Here is a 22,634-nt window from a genome sequence, read left to right as displayed (position 1 = left end):
TTATCATCACTTTACCCACATATATTATATTATATTATATTATTATTATATTAAATACATTATATTATATTATTATATTAAATACATTATATTATATTATTATTATATTAAATACATTATATTATATTATTATTATATTAAATACATTATATTATATTGTTATTATTTTAAATACATTATATTATATTGTTATTATATTAAATACATTATATTATATTATTATTATATTAAATACATTATATTATATTATTATTATATTAAATACATTATATTATCATCACTTTACCCACATACATTATATTATATTATTATTATATTAAATACATTATATTATATTGTTATTATATTAAATACATTATATTATATTATTATTATATTAAATACATTATATTATATTATTATTATATTAAATACATTATATTATCATCACTTTACCCACATACATTATATTATATTATTATTATATTAAATACATTATATTATCATCACTTTACCCACATACATTATATTATATTATTATTATATTAAATACATTATATTATCATCACTTTACCCAGCCAGGCTCAGCTGGTCCTCACAGGTGACAGCACTCAGGCCAATCAGAGTCTTGGCCTCAGGCAGAGTCGTTATGAGAGTTATGACACTAGCGCTATACACGAATCCACGGAGCGCTGCCCTGCGCGCAGCCATTGCTGCGGTGTCAACGCTCCGCGGACGCGACACCGCAGCAATGGCCGCCTACAGGCAGCTACAGGCAGCGCGTCTGTGGATTCGTCTATAGCGAACTATAGCCCTTAGCAGCCCGCTGCGCGGCGAGATCAAAGCGTGACGTTACTCTCTCTTCTAAACTCTGGCTTCAGGTTTGATTGATTGATTGAAAATTTTATTAGGCAAAAGAATGTAAAACAACACAGTTACATTTATAATGCTTTTGTCTAAAAGGTCCGGCCAAAAAAGTCCTTGCGGACTTGTTTCCGTTGGGGTCCTTGAGTTAATTTCATAGACATATATAGTAGCAACCAAACAGTTCAAAAATCAAAATACAGATAATACAGAAAGAATACCACTATGTACAAAAAAAAGCATTTAAAAAATATATGTACAAAAAAGGCGGGGGGGGAGCATGGAAAAAAAATAAAACATTTTATACAAAAAAAGCATGAGGAAATACAAAATATGTACAAAAAAGAGGAGGGGGGGGGTCGTCTGTCTACAGGGAAACTGGTACTAGCTCCTCTTTCGGCCTCCAGAAAGATGGGTTTTTAGGGCTGTTTTGAATGAGCCCAGCGAACTGCATTTTTTGAGGGATGGGGTTAGACTATTCCATTCCTTGGTGGCTGTGCTATAGAAGGAGAATTTGCCCATGTTTGTTTTATGGGTGGGTGGTACCAGATTGTTGTTTACGCTCCCTCTAGTTTCGTGGCTGTGGGTGTCACTAACTTTTTCGAGGTATTTATACAGATATGCGGGTATAGGGGGCATATCGGGCAAATCTGCATTTACAATTTTGGTAGGTAGAAGGTAGAAGGGAGAAGGTAGAAGGGAGAGCAGGTGATTGGCTGAGGGGAAATAGGAGCAGGGCGAGGGAGGGGCAGAGGCACACCCAGTGGCTAAACAGTCACATCAGGGACACAGGCAGTGGTGGAAAAAGTACTGAAAATAAACCTATACCTAAATAAGCTTGATTTATGCAGTCATGCAGATGTGATGACTGATTTAGTGCCTAACTTCTAATAAAAATATTAATGAAAAAAAGAAGAAAAAGAAGCAGCAGTCTGTCAACAGCATGGCCAAGCCAAAACAACATATCAGTGATAAACACAGTGTTTCAGCTAACCTGGGAGGAATAATTGACATTTATGGAAGTCTATAATAAGCCAGTGTGACTCCTTTGTCAGAAAACAATTGTCGTTTCAAAAGGTGCAAATGTTCACCATGATACCTGTCACTGTATGTTCAGAACAACATTTACAAAATTACAACAGATGAGTTGTTTATGATCACATTGAATTATAAACATTAATTCAATGTTGTTCATTGTGACAGAATCAGAATCAGAATCAATCTTCGGTTCCCTGTATTATGTGTACTGTAGTTGCTATATGTATTTCACCTTCATATGTTACACTTAGGTTATGTGGTTATGAGTTGTGTTTGCTTTGCCTTTCTAATTGTGTGTTTCTATGTGGTTCCGCGGACTTGGGGAGCAGAGTGATGCAGGTCATCAGGCTAATTGGCGTGCACCTGGGCCCGGGTGCCCACGCCCCTATAAAAAGCCTGCTCCCCCAGTCCTTTGACAGATCCCTGTCTTCTGCACCGCCCTGACCTGCACGCCTTCCAACATTTGTGTTATTACGTTCAACATTTGCACCCACATTACACCATCCACTCATTCATACTTTACACTACATTACTGACTTTACTGATTTCCACACCTCATCTGTTTATTTCTAGTCTGTTTATTTGGGTTTTGATCAGTAATAAATACTAAGTATACTTTTTAGACTGCGTCTCCCTTGTTTTTGCTATGTTCCCTGGTTCCCCCTAGGCCAGGGTCATAACATTCATGATCAGTGAATCATAAAGAGGAGTTTATGATCAGTATCAGGTGTTGTTCGTTCTCTTCAGGTCATTTCAGTGAACTCAGTCGCTGACCAGAGTCTATAGAATGAAGACATAACATATAAAATGTATTTATTATTTTCATCAGGACACTTTGAAAAGGTTTCATGAAATACTATTTAGCTGTATTTGGTATAACACTATTGTGTAACTACGGAAGTACTTTTTTAGTCGACTAATTCAACTGTAGATTTAGTCGACTAAAATCGTATGATATTTAGTCGACTAAAACTAGACTAAAACTAAAACATGTCAGTGACTAAAATATAACTGACTGAAATGTGAGTAAAACTAAATGAACTCACCAGGATGCTTCTTCTTCCTGCAGAGACAGCAGGTTGTCATGACAACCAGCACAATGAGGAGGAGACCTGCTGATGCTCCTGATGCGACCAACACCAGCAGGAGAGGAAAGCTGGCGTTTTCTGACCACAAACAAACAAACAAACAAACAAACAAACAAACATCCATATTCACATGATATAGACTAGACTAGAGTATACCGAAGTCCTGATGTCACTCCCGCTATCCCAATAATATATATCAACGCTATATGTCCGATATTATCGGCCTCCCGATATTATCGGCCGATATTAGCATAAAAATGCAATATCGGAAAATATCTGTATCAGTTTTGGGGAAATAAAAGTTACAGTAGTTCTTACTGTATGGTGTGTGATATGAAATGTGAGCTTATGTGACCATAATCACAGTAATCCTTAATCATAGTACATCATATTCAAGAGCTTTTGCAGAGAAATGAGACTCCAGTTACTTTCAAATTAGAGCACTGCAGAGGGCAGGTGTGTGCGTGTTGTGTTGTGTTGTGTTGTGTTGTGTTGTGTTGTGTTGTGCGTGCGTGCGTGCGTGCGTGCGTGCGTGCGTGCGTGCGTGCGTGCGTGCGTGCGTGCGTGCGTGCGTGTGTCTGTGTCCAGCTGATACTCGTTGACGCTCGTTAATGTTATATGCATCAAGGCAATTATGCTTCTGCTCTGTTAATAATAATCTAATCTAGATTTGTGGGACTCATTCAAATGACCACCAGTGAGTCCCGGGATATTAGATATGTGATGTTGTTAGCTGACAATTAGTTGACTTTTGGTGAAAAAGTATACCGGTATCGGTGATATCGGTATCGGAAATTAGGAGTTGGACAATATCGGTATATCGGTAAAAAAAATAGTCAATATGGAACATCCCTAATCAACGCTATATCAATAATACCTGGCTGTGTGACGCTCAGTTGGAGGTGTTTCTTGTGCTCCAGCATGCCGTTCACCTTGAACACATCCAGGATGTATTCTCCGGCGTCGCTCCATTCCGCCCGGCGGAGCTGGAACGTCCCGTTCTGCACGAAGAACCACGTTCGGTTCCTCAGCGCCTCCGCGATGGTCACCTAGCAGTGGTGGAAAAAGTACTCAATTGCTTTACTTAAGTAAAAATGTCATTACTGCAATGTAGAAATACTCTATTACAAGTAAAAGTCCGGAATTCAAAATTTACTTGAGTAAAAGTACAAAAAAGTATGGACTTTAAATGGAGTCCATACTTTAAATGGACTTTAAAGTACCAAAAGTAAAATACTCATTATGCAGAATGTCCCATGTCCCAAGCTCACAATGCGTCGCATCGAGTGTTAAATAGCTCTATGTTGTGATAGTAATCATTACTATAGAGTGTTTGTTCAGTAACAGTGTTAAATAGCTCTATATTGTGATAGTACTCATTACTATAGAGTGTTTGTTCAGTAACAGTGTTAAATAGCTCTATATTGTGCTAGTAATGATTACTATAGAGTGTTTTGTTCAGTAACAGTGTAGCTCTATATTGTGATAGTAATCATTGCTATAGAGTGTTTGTTCAGTAACAGTGTTAAATAGCTCTATATTGTGATATTAATCATTACTATAGAGTGTTTGTTCAGTAACAGTGTTAAATAGCTCTATGTTGTGATAGTAATCATTACTATAGAATGTTTGTTCAGTAACAGTGTTAAATAGCTCTATATTGTGATATTAATCATTGCTATAGAATGTTTGTTCAGTAACAGTGTTAAATAGCTCTATATTGTGATATTAATCATTGCTATAGAGTGTGTCGTGTATTAGTATTCAAGACTGTTGAATATGAAGTTAATATGCTATTAATATACTATGAACACAAATTGTCAACAAAGTTCCCTGTCAGAGTGTGGGGGAGTACAGCTGTCTGCAACAGAGGTAATTGGGTTAAAACTCTGGGATCCTGTCTATTGTCTTAGGTGCTAACCTAAAAGACCACACCCAGCCGAGTTCTTTGTTCCCAAAAAGGCATTGTAATTATGCGATCTATTCACACATGTTGCCATCTCTCTCTCTCTCTCTCTCTACAGCCAGCCAGTAAAGAAATAGACTTAAACTGAATTATTGTAAATTATAACTAGCTCACAGTAAAAGCTTATTCTATAGTAAGTACACAAGTGTGAACAAATGTGGTTGGGGAGAAGCCAGTTAGTTGCATGTAGACTTTTCTTCTTGAATCTAAGGAAAACGCCAAGTCCCCTTTTAAATCATCTCTTTCTGTCTAAATCATTCATACAAAGTTGAATACAAATATGTGTGGTCTTATTTTGAAGGTAATAAGGTGTTAAACAAAGATTGCATAATATGAGCTTGTGTAAAGGTACAGTTTTATAGATAAGGGTTAAAGTAAATTGTCACATGTTTAAACCAAGTGAGATGCTAATTCCTTGTGCCGATTGAGAAGGCCTGCCCAAGAAGGTCTATTGTTCTATAAAATCTGTGTTGTGAGTGGTCAGAAGGAGGAATATCTGGTTGCTTATAACATGGTGCTATTGGGAAAAACAGGACTCTCTGTGTTTTTGGGCTACACACAGATGTCGCGTCCAACAGGATAAAATGGATCTATGGACTATGCACTGTACGTCGAATTGACTTGTATGTATGGGATGCTGAGAACTCTGACAATAAAATGGAATTGTTGGAAATGACTACCTCGGACTTTAAAGGATTGTGATTTATTACCGCCCAGAGAAACATGTCTGCTTCCGTCTTCCAAAATGGGCTCAGTTTACCACACAAATTATTGGCGAGCCAGCTAGGCCCTTTGCTGCTGGAACACGGGACATTTCTACAAAGTTTTCGTTGAAGGTATGTGTGAATTGTACTTCTAATGTTAAACTTTGTCCGTGTTTATGGCGGTTGGAAAAAAAAAAACCTTATGAGCCATTTTGGCTCCGGCGGAAATGGATGGTGTCTCTGAGTGGTTTTAAGTTGCGTGCTTGAAGGCCGCTTGGAGCCTGTGGAGTGTATGTTTTCATGCACGCATTGGTGAGACACTGACACAGGGAGCGTAGAAGTGTGTGTTTCACCGTTTCCGTGTGCCACAAAAAAGTGTTCAATCTCTTCACGGGGGTTCAAGCCGTGTCTGGGTTAAACTGCATTTCGGATAGTATAAATGGACTTTTGATTTGTCGTGGTACATTAAAGCGTATAATTTCTTTCTAGGGGTTCAAGCTAGACATTAATTACACGTAGGATCTGATCAGAAAGTGTAAAAAACACATCTGGTTTAAGAGGGCTCTTGTGATAAAATAGAGCCTTGTAAGTCTAGACTCTCACTATTGGTGTTTAATTTTGCTAGTTATAATATACGTGAGCGCACCGGATATTTCCACATGGTTATGAAAGGAAGTGAAGGTATGAAAGTGCTGGATAGGGTGTTCTGAGTTGTTTTATATTTTAAGCTTGTTTTATCGGGGAATAACTTCCAGTATTGCCGTTATCGTCAGACGAGCGTCATGTGATCCATGGCTACGCAGTGATTTAAGCCGACACGTTTCTAAATACCGATATTTTAAGCTTATTTTGTGAAACAGTTTGCAACATTGTATCCCAGCGTTTAAGGTTGACAGAGAGGCCTGTGGAAAATATTCGGTTCGGTAAGAATGTCTATAAGTATGTAATGTAAGGGCAGCCCACTGATGGCACTTAAAGTTGGTTCCTGGTACTCATTGTGCGTGTTTGCATATGTTGTTTCCAAGCGTCGCGGTGGCTTTTTGCTTGTAGCGTTTGTGACCTGTTTGTTAATGGGTCTCGGGTAGGGCTACGGCTCTCTCTCTCTCTTTTTCTCTCTCTCTTTCTCTCTTTCTCTCTCTTTCTCTCTCTCTCTTTTTCTCTCTCTATCTATTGTTAAGTGACTGTGGACTTGAGCTGCTGGTGCACGCAGCAGTTTGAGTCCATTTCCAATTTTTCTACGTGAATGGATTTTGTTGAGTTGAAACAAGGACATTCGGTATACGATACATGTTTTTTACAGGACTTTGTATTGCTTGTTCGTTAGTTTTTTCTCAAAACATTGTTAATAGGTATAATGTTTTGGAGAGGGGAGTGGAGTATGATAAGCTTTTAAAAACTTTGTTTGGACTTAGGGTTCCGTTTGTATTATTGTAAGAGATGGACAGAACTATATGGTTGAAATTTGAGGCTTTAGAGATGTTGGTTGAGAGGAGTGATTCTTTTATCTTGGCCTATTGTGTCGAGTGGAAATTTGTGTAAATATGAAGCTGGATTTGATTTTTGGAAACCTACGAAGGCGAATGGAACGGTTATGTTTTGGTTAGGAGCCAGTTTAGAATGTGGCTGTTTATAGGATTAAAGAAGCGTCTTGCTTCTTGACTTGGTGAACAGGTGAGGAAAGGAGTTTAAATTTAGAGCAGCGTAGGCCTACTGTTTCGTGTTGTTGTTTATTCTAGAGGGGGAAGGTATTTTTTTGCATAGCTCATTCTTTGTTCTTCTGTATGAGAGCTTTCACTCGGGCCAGACGCGCAATTTGTAGTTTTTGGGCCGGGAATGTAGTTTTTCTACGCGTCTTGACTTCCGCGTTTCTACGTCATATCCGGAGAGACGCAGTTTGGAGTTTTAACTTTAAAAAACTTAAAAGCTACTTTCTTATGTATATTACATTCGTAATATCTCCTTATTTCAACGCTTGTACGAGATTCCTTTTGTTTTGATGGAATAAGATCTTTGAAGGGAGTAAAGTATTAATTTTTTATTTTTACATTTAGAATAATTGTACGTTATACCCTGTAGTTGTACAAGGACACACGTTCTCTCGTGTGTGGGAAAGGCTTCTTTTCACTGTGTTTAAGCACAAGATGGCGTTTAGTTTTTCACACTGTTTTGTTTATGAAGCTTTTTTAGCTTTCTTTCTTTTAATAGGAAGACTTGTCTTTTTAAGAAACTACGGATCAGGTTTCTGTTGTTTTGAAGGTTCTCTGTAATGGTGTTATTTGTCTGTTTTGACACGTGAGTGTGGAGCAGTGCCATAATTTTCGTTGAGATGTTTTACCGTTGTTTTTCTTTAAATAGTCGTTAAGTGGTCGGGTGGGAACGTTGTGTGTGTATATATGAGTGGATGTAAGAAGGGGTGGAGTGAGGTTGGGATGCTGGGTGTATTGTTTATTGTGAGGAATGAATTGAATTGGCGAAAGTAGCTGTTGATGTTCAAATTAGGGTAGTTAAGGTGTTGTGTCTAAGTATGTTTAATGGTTTGTTATTGGCCTGTTCTGCGTGCTTTATCCACGCCCGTATTCCTTAATGGTCTGGTCATTAACCTGTGTGCTATGGAGAACATTGTCTTTATGTTAAAATATGGTCTTTTTAGTGCACACACAGTAACCTTGGGGTACGCGACCCCAGGGTCCCTCATTCTGGCTGGTTCCAGAGGAAAGGATTCTGTTGTGTGTCTTTGGAGTCACCATGGCATTCTGTAGTAATATGTTTAAACTTAGTCATGGTTACTTTGTAGGTTGGGCTAAGGTGTTTTACATCTGTGTGGTTCAGTTCACAGATGTATTGCATTTTGGCTCACTGGGCTGTGGGAAGAAGTGATTATGCGTCGAATTTAAAACGAATTGTTTGATTGTAACTAAATAGTGAATGCTAGGATAAATTTGATAAAAACGAGTGCCTGCTTAAATGCCCACAATGAGATATTTTTCCCATAATATCTGAAAGGTGTTTAAGAGTGGTGCTATAAGTGGCTTTAAAACCCTACTAGAGGTATAAATTAAAATTGTTTATTATGCGTGATTATTTGATGGGGCACAACCATTCGAGACTATTTCTGTCCTTTTAAACTGATGGACATTGCCTACTGGTAGATGTGAGGAATTATCACACTATTTCGTAACCTATTTAGATCGATATGTTAAAGGAAAGTAGATATTCTTAAATAGATTAAAACCGAATTTGAATAACAATTTATGAACAGCTAACCAGTCTATGTTACTATTTTTAATGACACGAATGTGTAGGATTTGAAGCTGCAAACGTGTAATTATACTCGATTTTTGTGACGTACCACTGGTGGCTAAGAATAGGTTGAAATACGTTTTTGGTTTCAGTATTGTGAAAGAGAAATTAGGAGTTCACCCTACTGGAAGCACGGACCGTCACGTGATCATTACGTGATGACGTGTTGCCTGTGGGAGTGATCTATTTGACGGCATGATAGTGTATTTTACCTCTGAGGGGGCTGAGCTGACATTGTCAGATTGGCTCCCCCTGGTGGTCAAAGTATGAAGCCTGTCCATTAATGACAGTTGATTAGGTCTTTTTGACATTATTTTCATGATGACAGAGTTGCTTCCTTTTAACAGTTCTTAGTTTTAACGAGGTTACCTTAGTAGTATTTTTTAGGTCTAGTGTGTTAAGAATGCTTGAATTAACATTGTTTGTCTGTTGTGTTAACGATTAATCCTTTATTTCATAGATGGCCTATACAAGTGAGGCTTCATAATTGTCAGTATGGCTTGAGTGTCTTGTACCAGCTTAATAAGGCCAGCTCCTGTCTGGAAGAAGTAATGTATCGACCAGACTTTTAAAATTATTAGACGCTCAGAATGTTTGATTTGTATTTGATTCAGTTTTAGAAGTAACTAGAGGGGCTTAGTGTAGTCCCAGAGTGTCTTAAATTCTAGAAATAGGACCTTTTATTATTGATTTTAACCGTTCATAGATAAGATCGAAAGTTTCTAAAACAGAGTATTTTTAAATTGAGCTTCAAAAATTCCTATCCTTGGCGATATAGCCTACATTACATTACATTACATTACATTACAGTCATTTAGCAGACGCTTTTATCCAAAGCGACTTACAATAAGTGTATTCAACATAGGTAGGGAACGAAAACTACTAATCACCAGAAGTCTTTAGTGCATTATCTGCAAAAACAAGCAACCAAGAGTATACCTAGCGCTAAGGTAAAAGTGCAATATATCAGCTACCTATTTCCTTAAACAGATGAGACAAAATAGCTAAATCAAATGAGCATGAGCTAAAACAAATAAGTGAATCGACTAAACAAGATCCAATAAACAATCCAATAATCCAATAAACAATACAGCAATAGAAAACAAGCGTTCGTACAACTAGTTAACAACAAGTAGGTCAGGCAGAGAGGAAGGGTAGTGTTTCCTGAAGAGGTGAGTTTTCAGCCTGCGGCGAAATATGGGCAGTGACTCTGCTGTCCTAACATCAGTGGGAAGTTCATTCCACCACTGTGGGGCCAGAACAGAAAAGAGTCGTGACCGTGTGGATCGGCCAGAAGGACCCTTGAGTGACGAGGCAATCAGTCGCCCCGAGGTGGCAGACCGAAGTGGTCGGGCAGGGGTGTAGGCATCGACCATAGCCCGGAGGTAGGAAGGAGCTGTTCCTTTCACTGCCCTATAGGCTAGCACCAGGGTTTTGAACTGGATGCGAGCCGCTACGGGGAGCCAGTGTAGAGAGCGGAGAAGGATGGTTGTGTGGGAGAACTTGGGGCGGTTGAACACCAGACGAGCCGCAGCTTTCTGAACAAGCTCCAGGGGTTTGATGGCAGATGCCGGAGCACCAGCAAGGAGGGAGTTGCAGTAGTCCAGGCGGGAGATGACGAGAGCCTGGATGAGCACCTGGGCTGCCTTCTCCGTGAGGAAGGGGCGAATCCTCCTGATGTTGTAGAGCAGGAATCTGCAGGACCTCGTCACTGATGCGATGTTTGCCGAGAACGTCAGTTGATCGTCCAGGGTCACACCCAGATTCTTTGCAGTCCGAGTTGAGGTCACCACAGCATTATCAATGGTGATGGCCATGTCTCGGTGCGGACAGCCCTTCCCCGGGAGGAACATCAGCTCGGTCTTGTCCAGGTTGAGCTTCAGGTGGTTTGTCGACATCCACTCCGAGATGTCAGCCAGACAAGCAGCAATGCGTGTCTCCACCTGGGTATCAGAGGGGGGGAATGAGAGGATTAGCTGGGTGTCATCGGCATAGCAGTGGTAGGAAAAGCCATGGGAGTGGATGACAGCACCCAGAGATGTAGTGTAGAGAGAGAAAAGAAGAGGACCCAGAACCGAGCCTTGGGGAACCCCAGTTGTGAGCCTGTGTGGTTCTGACACAGACCCTCTCAGCATCACCTGGTAGGAGCGACCCGTCAGGTAGGATGCAAACAGGGAGAGTGCAGAGCCTGAGACACCCATCCCCTCGAGGGTGGAGAGGAGGATCTGATGGTTCACCGTGTCGAACGCTGCAGACAGGTCCAGGAGTATCAGAACGGAGGAGAGAGAGTTCGCTCTAGCGGCATGGAGCGACTCCGTCACTGCCAGGAGGGCAGTCTCTGTCGAGTGACCCACTTTGAACCCAGACTGGTTGGAGTCCAGGAGGTCGTTCTGGTGGAGATAGAAGGACAGTTGTTTAACGACAGCACGTTCGAGAGTTTTAGATAGGAAGGATAGAAGGGAAACCGGTCTGTAGTTCTTGATCTCAGAGGGGTCAAGTGTCGGTTTCTTCAGGAGGGGGGTGACTCTGGCAGTCTTGAAAGTAGAGGGAAAGTAGCCAGATGTCAGAGAGGTGTTAATAAGGTGGGTTAAGAAGGGAAGAAGTTCAGGTGCAATAGACTGCAACAGAGTGGATGGGACCGGGTCCAGAGAGCATGAGGTGGGGCGACTAGAGGTAATAAGGAGAAGGACCTCGTTAGGGGAGAGGGGAGAGAAGTGGGATAGAGAGGGGATGGGGGGGGGGAGAGGAGTAGATGAGGGTAGAGAGGGGGGGGTGGCAGGCAGACGGGTGTGGGTAGTGCGCAGGGCACCAGCCGGGGGAGGAGGGAAGGAGGATCGGATATCGTTCACCTTCTTGTCAAAGAAGTTGGCGAAATCGTCGGGGAGGAGGGACGAGGAGGGAGGAGGGGGTGGTGGTTGCAGGAGAGAGGAGAAAGTTTCAAAGAGTTTTTTAGGGTTGGAAGCAGAAGCCTGAATTTTAGTGCAGAAAAAAGCAGCTTTAGCAGCTGATAGAGAGGAGGAAAAAGTAGAAATGAGAGATTGGAAGGTGAGAAGGTCCTCCAGGAGGTTGCCATTTCTCCATTTGCGCTCAGCCGCTCTCAGGCTCCGTCTCTCAGTCCGCACTGAGTCTGACAACCAGGGGGCAGGTGGAGTTTGGCGTGCAGGCCTGGTGGTGAGGGGACAGAGATGGTCGAGAGAAGAGGATAGAGTAGAGAAAAGAAGATCTGTGGCGGTATCAGGGGATAGAAGAGCAAAGGATTCAGGGGCAGGGAGAGCAGAGAGAATAGAAGAGGAAAGATCAGTGGAGGAAAGTGAGCGAAGATTGTGACGTGAGGAAATCATGTGAGTAGGGAGGGGCTGTGAGGGGGGAGAGGAGAGAGAGAGAGAGTAGGACATGAAATAGTGATCAGAGAGTTTCTTACCCTTTTCACTGGAAAGAGGAGTGACAGACAGGTTAGCAATAGAGCAGCCTCTGGTGAAAATCAGGTCCAGTTGGTTGCCCGCCTCATGGGTAGGAGGAGATGGGCAAATAACTAGGTCAAAGGCGGCGAGAAACGAAAGTAGTGGGTCTAGCTGCTTCTCAGTCGGGAGGTTGAAGTCACCCAGAAGGATGAATCCAGAGCCATCGACAGGGAAGTGGGAGACTAGATTGTCCAGCTCCTCCAGGAAGCCACCAGCAGGGCCCGGTGGGCGATAAACAACTGCAATGGTGAGCTTGACTGGATAGCCTAATACCTTTTGTTTACATTTGCTACAGCTTCTAAACAGAAATCACGATAATACATGTATTACAGCATGTACATAGAGTGTACATGTGTTGACCAAATTCACACCCATTTTTTATATTGTATTGACAATGCTTAAAAGTTTATATGTAATACTGGTTGTAGAATATTGTGTGTTGTGTAGAATGACACATTTTTCATACAATATTACATTAGTATTAGTTTCCTTTTGAACAAACTGCTCTGAAGTAACCAACATAATGGTATCCATCGTTTGTGTTTTATTTTCAAGGAAGGGAAGTACAGTGTAAAACATACTTTCAGTAGTCAGAATAGTAGGAGGAGAATTTAACATTTTTGTGAAAACAGCTGTATGCCTAGAAAATGAAATAGAATGACAAATGTTTGTGACTGAAACGATTTGAACAAATACTAATTAATGTGGCCTGAGGGGAGCATATTTGATCCAAAATAATTGGGTAAAAAAGGAAAGCGGTCGTATTATTTTTCAAAAAAGGTAACGAGGTAACCAAAAAGCTCACAAAAAAAAAAAAAAAAAATCCCACACTAAAACTGACAACCGTATGGTGGTCCAGTGATGTCTTGCAAGAATTCCATGTGTCCCAACAAGTTTGATCCAGTAATACAGGAGACCGCAGTCACAGCAGAAGGAAGGTGCGACCGTTTCGATGACGGTATGCTGATACAAGCCTGCTGTATGTGGCACACCATGTGGCACACCAAAGGTTTTGTCAAACTCCAATTGACGGACACAAGCAGGACAACAGGTTTTGCCAACACACAGGTGCAGCTCGACGGACGTGGTTGATCATCAGGATTGTTTCATGCATAGAAGTCACATCATCTTGCATAATCCTGTCCACGGCCTCTCAACAAACCTTCGGCTCGACGTCTCATATCATGGTGTCCCTGAGGGGGCCCAGCGATTTCGCGAAGGAACCGGTGATCCATTGTAATGGTTCACCGGAGAGGGGAGGAGTCCAGTGGGCATGAGGTAAGCCTGAAGATATCGATTGCAAGAATTCAAAGTTATTACAGAAAAAGACATTTGAAGGACACTTGAAATGTACAGAGACATTACTTTAGGTGTTGGTGAATATTGGAAATACTGGAAAAATACCAGAAGAAGCATCACCGTACAAGGAAAGAACAACAGTAGTCATCTTTTGAACTTGACACAAGGACTTGACACAGCACAGATTATAGTTTGGTGTGGGAGTTAAAAAAAAAAAAAAAAGAGCTAAATAATTTGCTTCCATGCCTATTTTGAAACTTGATAACAAACTCTTTCCCTAAAACTAATGATTTAGCAAAATATGCTTTCAAGAGTCTACTAAATTGTAACAAAATTATAGAGTATGCAGGTTGCAGATATTGTCAGTTTATTTTGGAAAAATGCTCATTTAAAGAAAATATAGTTCTGTGGTTGTCCTTTAGACTTCACAGTTTTGGAATATTCTCATAATTATCAAATCATGGCAAAACACATTTTGGAACATGCTTAAAAAACGAAAACAAATAGTAAGTTAACCAGGACTCTAAGAGAATCACAGTAAATTAAGAGATTTGTCCTTAAATAAATTACAAACTTTGGAAATAATTGTCAGAAAATTTGGAGCAAAATAAGATGCAGTAAAAGATTTAAAATAGGAGATTTATTATTAGGGAAATACAAGAGTCATATATGGAAAAAGGAGAAAGCTGTGGTAAATGAATAAACGAAATGGAACGATTGATTGACAAAGTACAACAGGAATTAGAAGAGTAAAATAGGGATAAGGTGGGAAAGATCACTTTAATATTGGAATTTAGTTAGTACAATGTATGAAGGAGCGAATGGATCAGCAGGAGAATATACTGTCTGAAAGAATCAGATAGCAGTTAACAATTTGATGATAGGTTCTCTAATTTTAACAGCATGAGTTAAACTGTGCGTCTATGAGTGACTAATCCCTGAATGTATGAGTATTAAAGAAGTTAGGCATCTGTTTAGCTTCTGTGGAGCAGGTATAGGTGGACTTTTGTTTTTGTACTAGGAGAAATAAAGCAGGTGCTGAGATTGGAGCCATCCATCTGGACCAGGATAACAATGCAGAAGGGAATAGCTGACCCGGAACAAACAGAGGTCGCCTGGACTTCTACCTCCAGGGAACCACAGCTACCCTATCTTCACATCTCTCCACCTACCAGTGACCATCACAGACCATGGTCGAGAGGGGAGTCGTGGGGATAAAACCTGCATGAGATTCAGCCGGCCACACCGGAGGAGAGAGTTCCAGACCTGACAGCCGTTTCATCTCCGCGTTATCGATCCAGCAGGAAGTGGCGACCACCAGCTATCTGTCAACTCATCATCATCGGCCCTACAAAACACCTTGCCAAGGCCAGGGTGCAACACCTCTGTCGTCACAGATCTACAATAGTTTCTGACAAACCAGCAGCGGTTGGAAGTCCCAGGTACCTATAGGAGTTACCCGTGACACATCAAGTTGCATCTGCAAATTGAAAGACATGACACTTTCTTTCGATCATATGAAAAGAGGGGCACCCGTACGGATCAGGTATGGATAAGAGAATCCTGATTGTCAATATCAAGTCAAGTACTGAAATAGCTGTGATTCGGTTCAGAAGCAACACCCTTAGGATGACAATTCTTGTGTGATTCCCAAATTCGGACAGAAAGGATATGGGTGGGTTTTTTGGGCTATGGTGGTGTGCAAATCTGCAGATTGCATATTCCATCATGTCCAGAGAATTCGTACTTATGCCTCATGTCAAATTGTGCAAAATGGACGGTCAAGAAGAATGAATTGCGTTCGTTAGAATAGAAGAAAAAAATAAATAAGAGCAGAGCTGTGTCTCTGTATTTGCGCGTTGTCAATGTAACTGCCAACTTGTAATAATGATGTTTGTATTAACTTGACTTTTTCTTAGGTTTTGTGAAAAGAAGTCCAGCTGAGAGTACAGCGATATTAGTTCTGTGTGTTTGATGTACAATGTTTGTTGATGAGTCACTTTTATAATTCAACAGTCTTGAGGGGTTACGGATTGACCATTTTAATAGAATAAGTTGTCTTTTGGTTAAAACAGATTCTAGTTGATACCTACACAAGTGACATCAGTCTTGAATATCCTTTTGTGGAGATGTATTAATATATCTCCATGAGGGGAATATGTCGTGTATTAGTATTCAAGACTGATGAATATGAAGTTAATATGCTATTAATATACTATGAACACAAATTGTCAACAAAGTTCCCTGTCAGAGTGTGGGGGAGTACAGCTGTCTGCAACAGAGGTAATTGGGTTAAAACTCTGGGATCCTGTCTATTGTCTTAGGTGCTAACCTAAAAGACCACACCCAGCCGAGTTCTTTGTTCCCAAAAAGGCATTGTAATTATGCGATCTATTCACACATGTTGCCATCTCTCTCTCTCTCTCTCTCTACAGCCAGCCAGTAAAGAAATAGACTTAAACTGAATTATTGTAAATTATAACTAGCTCACAGTAAAAGCTTATTCTATAGTAAGTACACAAGTGTGAACAAATGTGGTTGGGGAGAAGCCAGTTAGTTGCATGTAGACTTTTCTTCTTGAATCTAAGGAAAACGCCAAGTCCCCTTTTAAATCATCTCTTTCTGTCTAAATCATTCATACAAAGTTGAATACAAATATGTGTGGTCTTATTTTGAAGGTAATAAGGTGTTAAACAAAGATTGCATAATATGAGCTTGTGTAAAGGTACAGTTTTATAGATAAGGGTTAAAGTAAATTGTCACATGTTTAAACCAAGTGAGATGCTAATTCCTTGTGCCGATTGAGAAGGCCTGCCCAAGAAGGTCTATTGTTCTATAAAATCTGTGTTGTGAGTGGTCAGAAGGAGGAATATCTGGTTGCTTATAACATGGTGCTATTGGGAAAAACAGGACTCTCTGTGTTTTTGGGCTACACACAGATGTCGCGTCCAACAGGATAAAATGGATCTATGGACTATGCACTGTACGTCGAATTGACTTGTATGTATGGGATGCTGAGAACTCTGACAATAAAATGGAATTGTTGGAAATGACTACCTCGGACTTTAAAGGATTGTGATTTATTACCGCCCAGAGAAACATGTCTGCTTCCGTCTTCCAAAATGGGCTCAGTTTACCACAAGTGTTTGTTCAGTAACAGTGTTAAATAGCTCTATATTGTGATATTAATCATTGCTATAGAGTGTTTGTTCAGTAACAGTGTTAAATAGCTCTATATTGTGATATTAATCATTGCTATAGAATGTTTGTTCAGTAACAGGGATCTCCATGTCTCTCCAGCTCTTTAATAAACAGAAAATACATTTCTAGTTGGGTTGCAACATTTCAGCCAATCAGGAGATTGATTTCTCTTTTCACTTAAAAAAAACGTTTCAGGATGACAATTCAGTTCAAGTTCTAGAGACACAATCTCAATATATTTTAAACTATATGATCTCAACATGGCCATGAAAAGGCTTTCCAATAATGTAAAGAACCATCAAAAACAAAAGTACTCTGCATAGATAGAGGAACAGCAGCAATATTTAAGGCCAACAAAAATGAAAAATAAAAAGATCGTATAAACCTACTTTGTGCAAAAGCATTACGTAACGGTCAAACCCTGAAATAATTTACATATGGCAGTCTTTGGTGTTGGGACAGTGTAGTTTATAGTTGAACATAGACCCATTCATCAGCTTCATTTATAGTGTTTAAGTTCCAATTTGGTTGTCTACTCATTTATTTGTGTCATCACTTCCAATTTCACTGGTTTAATCTGTATCCTGTTTGAGTTCTCTATCCTGATTGGATAAAATGTGTATCCCGACCTGAAAATGTATTTTCTGTTCATTAAAGAGCTGGAGGCACATGATGTTAAGCCACATCAGTGGAATGGGTTCTTACTCGTTCTACCTTGTCTTTCTTGACTTTGAAAACCTCGAATGGGTCGGTGGAATGGTTCTTCTTGCATCTCAGAATCAGACCAGAGGCGTTGGACATCAGCTGGACGGAGACGGTTCCTCCCAGAGCCACTGAGCACTCCGACCGGTTCCCCTGAGTCGCGTCACACCTGACCTCACCGTCTTCAGAGGACCTGACCTCACCGTCTGCAGAGGACCTGACCTCACCGTCTGCAGAGGACCTGACCTCACCGTCTGCAGAGGACCTGACCTCACCGTCTGCAGAGGACTGCTCAGCTGGACGGGAAACAATGACGCAAAAATGATACGTACTGTAGCCTGAGAGGTTAGTTCAGGCAGCATACACTCGAGAGGTTACATGCATGCTCATTACTATGTGGCTGTATACAGCGTCATGCAAGACCCATACGTCATACAATCAGCTGACCAATGGGGTGGGTTATTTAAGCTCACCTAAAGTCTGCGTTCCTTCCGCTTTGTGTGTTCTGGTTTGTTGTCATGCAGCGTTTGCTCCCAGCACCACCAGTGGGCTCTGCTATTGGTTCTGTTCCCCATGGGGGGGTTGTTATTGTATATCTATCTCCCTGCTCTTAAAGGTTCGATGACATTCATTTTCACTTTTTTTTATTTTTTATGTTTTTTTGGGGGTTTTATGACCTCAATTACACCCAAAAAATCTGAACTTTGAACATTCAGTGGATTTTCTGTGGTCTGGGGTTTTCTGAATAATTAGGCTGAAAAGTAATCTGAGCTTGGCCCTTCGACAGTGAGGTCACAGTCAATTAATCCCGCCCACTCTCCTCCTCGCCCCTCCCCTCCCCTATACTTTCCTTTGGGGGGGGCGGAGCAGAGGCGATGATTGACAGGCAAAATCCCTCACCAGCGACACCCGCAGGCAAAGATTTCTTTTTTCATTGCAGTTGAAAAGGCTTTAGAAATGTGAGAGAAAAACACCTACAGTGAATCACTGGAGTGGAATTTTCAGTTAAAACTTTTTGTACACGTTTGAAGGACCAGGACAAAGACTCTGAATGTGGTGTAAACATGAATGTCATGATAACTTTAAAGGTTAATGATGGTTGTCTGAATTGTGCTGAGCAGGGAGAAATATGTAACAGAGCCTGAACGCCAAGATAAAATATTACATCCACACTTGTATTCTCATTCTATAATATTGGTTCAATCTATTTGTTCTATTATGTTGGTTCAATCTATTTGTGAGTTATCAGACTGAACTGTGTTAATTTTGTCCACTCAAACTATGACGATTTTTTCCCCCTACTTTTTCCACTGACAAACTAAATAAAAGATAAATAAAAACTAAGCTATGATGACTAGAACTATGTCATCATAGCGTGTCATTCTGTGATGACGCACGCACGCACGCACGCACGCACGCACGCACGCACGCACGCATGCACGCACGCACGCACGCATGCACACACACACACACACACACACACACTATTTAAGACACTCTGCGGGTTTTCAGCTCAGTTTCAGTTCAATGTTTAAGGACAGAGAAGGAAGGCATGACCTTATAAGGAAAGAACATTTAGAAACAGCCTCATGTCCGTAGGTTACTACTCTAACAAACTATGTGTATTTCAGTCTATGGGGATATGACTCTCTGGAATGAACTAGAGCACACATGGGCAACTGGCGGCCTTTACCTTCACTTAATGCGGCCCACAGGTTAATATCAGAAGAATAGTGATTATATTATTGATTTCAGCTGTTATGATTCCTAACATGTAAACATGACCTGCTTTAATTACTTCAGTCTATATTAGTAGCTTAATGACTAGTATTAAAATGTTATTGTCTTTTTTATGTCCAATGTATTTGTATTTAAGTTCATAAAGGTAACATAAGTATAACTAAATGCATTTGAAATTAAATACAAAAGTTACTTTTAGGATTCCAATTTAAAAATAGCAACAAAAAAATCAGGATTGAAATTCAAAAATAGCAACAATAGCAGATCTACAAGCTCAAAACGTCGTGCTATGACGTGTTTTGAGCTTGTAGATCTGCTATTTTTGCTACTTTTGTGTGACATAGAATGGCGAAATACGGCATTAAATTGAGTTAAAATAGTTCAAATACAGAGATAAGAGGTTTCTGCCCGACAGTATATGTGTCCCTCTGTAGTGAGTGTGTTAATATACAGTAGAGGTCCTCTACATCATCAGAGTTGCATCACCTCTGATCATAAAGGTAGCATAAGTATAACTAAATGCATTTGAAATTAAATAAAAAATGTTACTTTTAGGATTCCAATTTAAAAATAGCAAAAAAAATAACAGGATTCCAATTCAAAAATAGCAAAAATAGCAGATCTACAAGCTCAAAACGAGTCGTGCTACGATGTGTTTTGAGCTTGTAGATCTGCTATTTTTGCTACTTTTGTGTGACATAGAATGGCGATTGGCGAAATACGGCATTAAATTAAGAAAAAAGTTAAAATACAGAGATAAGAGGTGTCTGCCTGACAGTATATGTGTCCCTCTGTAGTGAGTGTGTAAATATAGTGTAATCATCAGAGTTGCATCAGCCCTGAACTAGAGTCTAACTTAACCCATTCAAACCAGGAACACATCTGTATCATTTTCACATTAATTTGGGCTATTCATAAAATAGTGGATTTTTTTTGCAAATCTTTGAATATTTATATTTTTAAAGCAAACATTTGTAACTCAAATCTTTACTTCTGGGGGATTCAGCAAATGTCTTCTAAATCCTTCTAAACATACGAAAATAACGTACGTTGCTATAATATCAGTGGTTCTCAAAAATGATATCAAAATATGTTGTTCCAGGGACCCCCACAGGGACCCCCCAGAAGATGTAACAGAGTTAAAAATGATTGCTTTAAAAATATATATTAAAAGATTTGCACACATTTTCACGATTTTTCAAAACAAATAGCAGATCTACAAGCTCATAGCGCGGCACTCGGTGCCGCGCTATGAGCTTGTAGATCTGCTATTTTTGAATAGCCAAAGAAATCTAAAAATGACACAGATGCGTTCCCGGATTGAATGGGTTAATGTGTAACATTGTTTTCTCACTCAACAGTAAACAAACCAACATACAGTAAGTGTATACAGTAAACAAACCAACATACAGTAAGTGTATACAGTAAACAAACCAACATACAGTAAGTGTATACAGGGTATCTGTACATTTATAAAGTAAAGTAATCAACAATCAATACTATAAAACCTGGTCAAACATTTGGCCAAATTGTCAAATAATAGTACTTGCCTCTAAGAAAGAGGCAAGTAATAAAGTCATGTTAATTTTGTGATTTTACTACAATTCTGTAAAATCACACACACACACACACACACACACACACACACACACACACACACACACACACACACACACACACACACCATAATATGTAAGTAATGTATGTAAAAGATTGCAAGATTTACACACTCACACACATATTTCTGCCGTAAAAAAGGAACCAAAATGAAGTTTCAATCTTGTGCAATGGTTTAGTATGTTTAACGTACATCAATGGTTTAGTATGTTTACATAAAGTACATCAATGGTTTAGTAACATGTTTACATAACGTACATCACATTTAAAATGCATCCTCTTACCGTGATTGACAGCAGCAAACAGCAGCAGCAGCAGCATCAGTTCCATCATAAAATCATGTATAACTGTGTGTCAGAAACAGAAGAATAAAGAAGAGATAAACGTGTTGGTTCGTTGCCAAGTAGGTGGTGCAGGATGCAGGGCATTGACACAACTGTCTTACTTCCTGTTCACTAAACTCAACACTGTAGAGAAAAGGAAATACATGGGGGAGGGGGGGGGGGAGACTTAATGTGGCCCAAGGGTCAATATCTGAAACGTCATCGTTATATCAGTGGCACTCAAACCTTTTCACGTCGAGGACCCCCAAATTGATGTGTGTTTGGCCGCAGACCCCCCCATCTGAAAAGGTTTTGACAGGGAGGCCCAGAAGAGAAGATTTATGTTAAAAAAAAACTGTTACTTTTGGTATTTTTCTTAAGAAATAGCAGATGTACTCATTGTTATAGCATGCAGTGTACGCTGTAAGCTGTGTAGCATGCACATAGGGGGGTAGTTTGGGATGAGGGAACATAGGGTCTGTGCTGCACGCAGTACCACGGAGTCACGCCAGTCTGTTAAGCAGGAACACGCGCGTGTGTCACACACACACACACACACACACACACACACACACACACACACACACACACACACACACACACACACACACACACACACACACACACACACACACACACACACGCACACACACACACACACACACACACACCTTACCAAAGCTTACAAAAGCTGCCAAGTGTGAATTACAGGAATGACTCTGACTGGGTGCATATTAATGGTCCATTGTGTGACCTGTAAGACCAAGCAGACCGCCATGCTCAACTAAAACGTATTCAGAGCATAAAGGGCACATAAATCACCCTCGCTGTGCAACACTTTTAATAACAACACAGCAGGAGGAAACGGACACGTTTTATCATCAGACGTGTGGGTGTGAAGTGTGGTTTACAGGACAACATGCAAACCACCACTTACACACTACAGTAGGTTCTTTTGACAGGCTTTGTAACGGGTTAACAAGATTCTTAGGGCTTATCTATAAATCATTATCATTCATGTTCATGTTATATAGAGTCTAGAACTACACCTCCTGAATGCTATATAGAGTCTGGAACTACACCTCCTGAATGTTATATAGAGTCTGGAACTACACCTCCTGAATGCTATATAGAGTCTGGAACTACACCTCCTGAATGCTATATAGAGTCTGGAACTACACCTCCTGAATGCTATATAGAGTCTGGAACTACACCTCCTGAATGCTATATAGAGTCTGGAACTACACCTCCTGAATGTTATATAGAGTCTGGAACTACACCTCCTGAATGCTATATAGAGTCTGGAACTACACCTCCTGAATGCTATATAGAGTCTGGAACTACACCTCCTG

The 22,634-nt window shown here is 40.2% G+C and overlaps 1 protein-coding gene across 2 annotated transcripts; it reads right to left on the bottom strand.

Annotated features, from left to right (window-relative positions):
- Positions 1-1,345: 1,345 nt before the first annotated feature.
- On the bottom strand, positions 1,346-21,371 carry LOC308076508 (uncharacterized protein). 2 transcript variants are annotated; one of them, XM_080416837.1, is made up of 5 exons: positions 21,244-21,371; positions 17,606-17,898; positions 3,847-4,018; positions 2,928-3,047; positions 1,346-2,661 (listed from the first exon to the last, which is right to left on the bottom strand). In XM_080416837.1, exons 1-5 carry the CDS (start codon positions 21,290-21,292, stop codon positions 2,630-2,632), a joined length of 666 nt encoding a protein of 221 aa, XP_080272963.1. In that variant the 5' UTR covers positions 21,293-21,371; the 3' UTR covers positions 1,346-2,629. The 2 variants fall into 2 exon arrangements, with proteins under 2 accessions (XP_080272963.1, XP_080272964.1); XM_080416838.1 differs by having other exon boundaries at positions 17,615-17,898.
- Between the last annotated feature and the right edge of the window lie 1,263 nt (positions 21,372-22,634).

This window comes from Gymnoscopelus braueri (genome assembly GCF_963280865.1).
Source record: "Gymnoscopelus braueri genome assembly, chromosome: 20".
Classification (NCBI taxonomy): domain Eukaryota; kingdom Metazoa; phylum Chordata; class Actinopteri; order Myctophiformes; family Myctophidae; genus Gymnoscopelus; species Gymnoscopelus braueri.
This window is presented reverse-complemented; position numbering and strand designations above follow the sequence as displayed.

Excerpts from the sequence above, each read along its gene's own strand:
- LOC308076508 (XM_080416837.1), bottom strand. The coding sequence starts at position 21,292 with ATGATGGAACTGATGCTGCTGCTGCTGCTGTTTGCTGCTGTCAATCAC. Across the intron at positions 17,899-21,243 it reads GTTTGCTGCTGTCAATCACG|CTGAGCAGTCCTCTGCAGAC; the intron begins GTAAGAGGATGC and ends TTTCCCGTCCAG. Across the intron at positions 2,662-2,927 it reads CAGGAAGAAGAAGCATCCTG|ACTCTGGTCAGCGACTGAGT; the intron begins GTGAGTTCATTT and ends TTCATTCTATAG.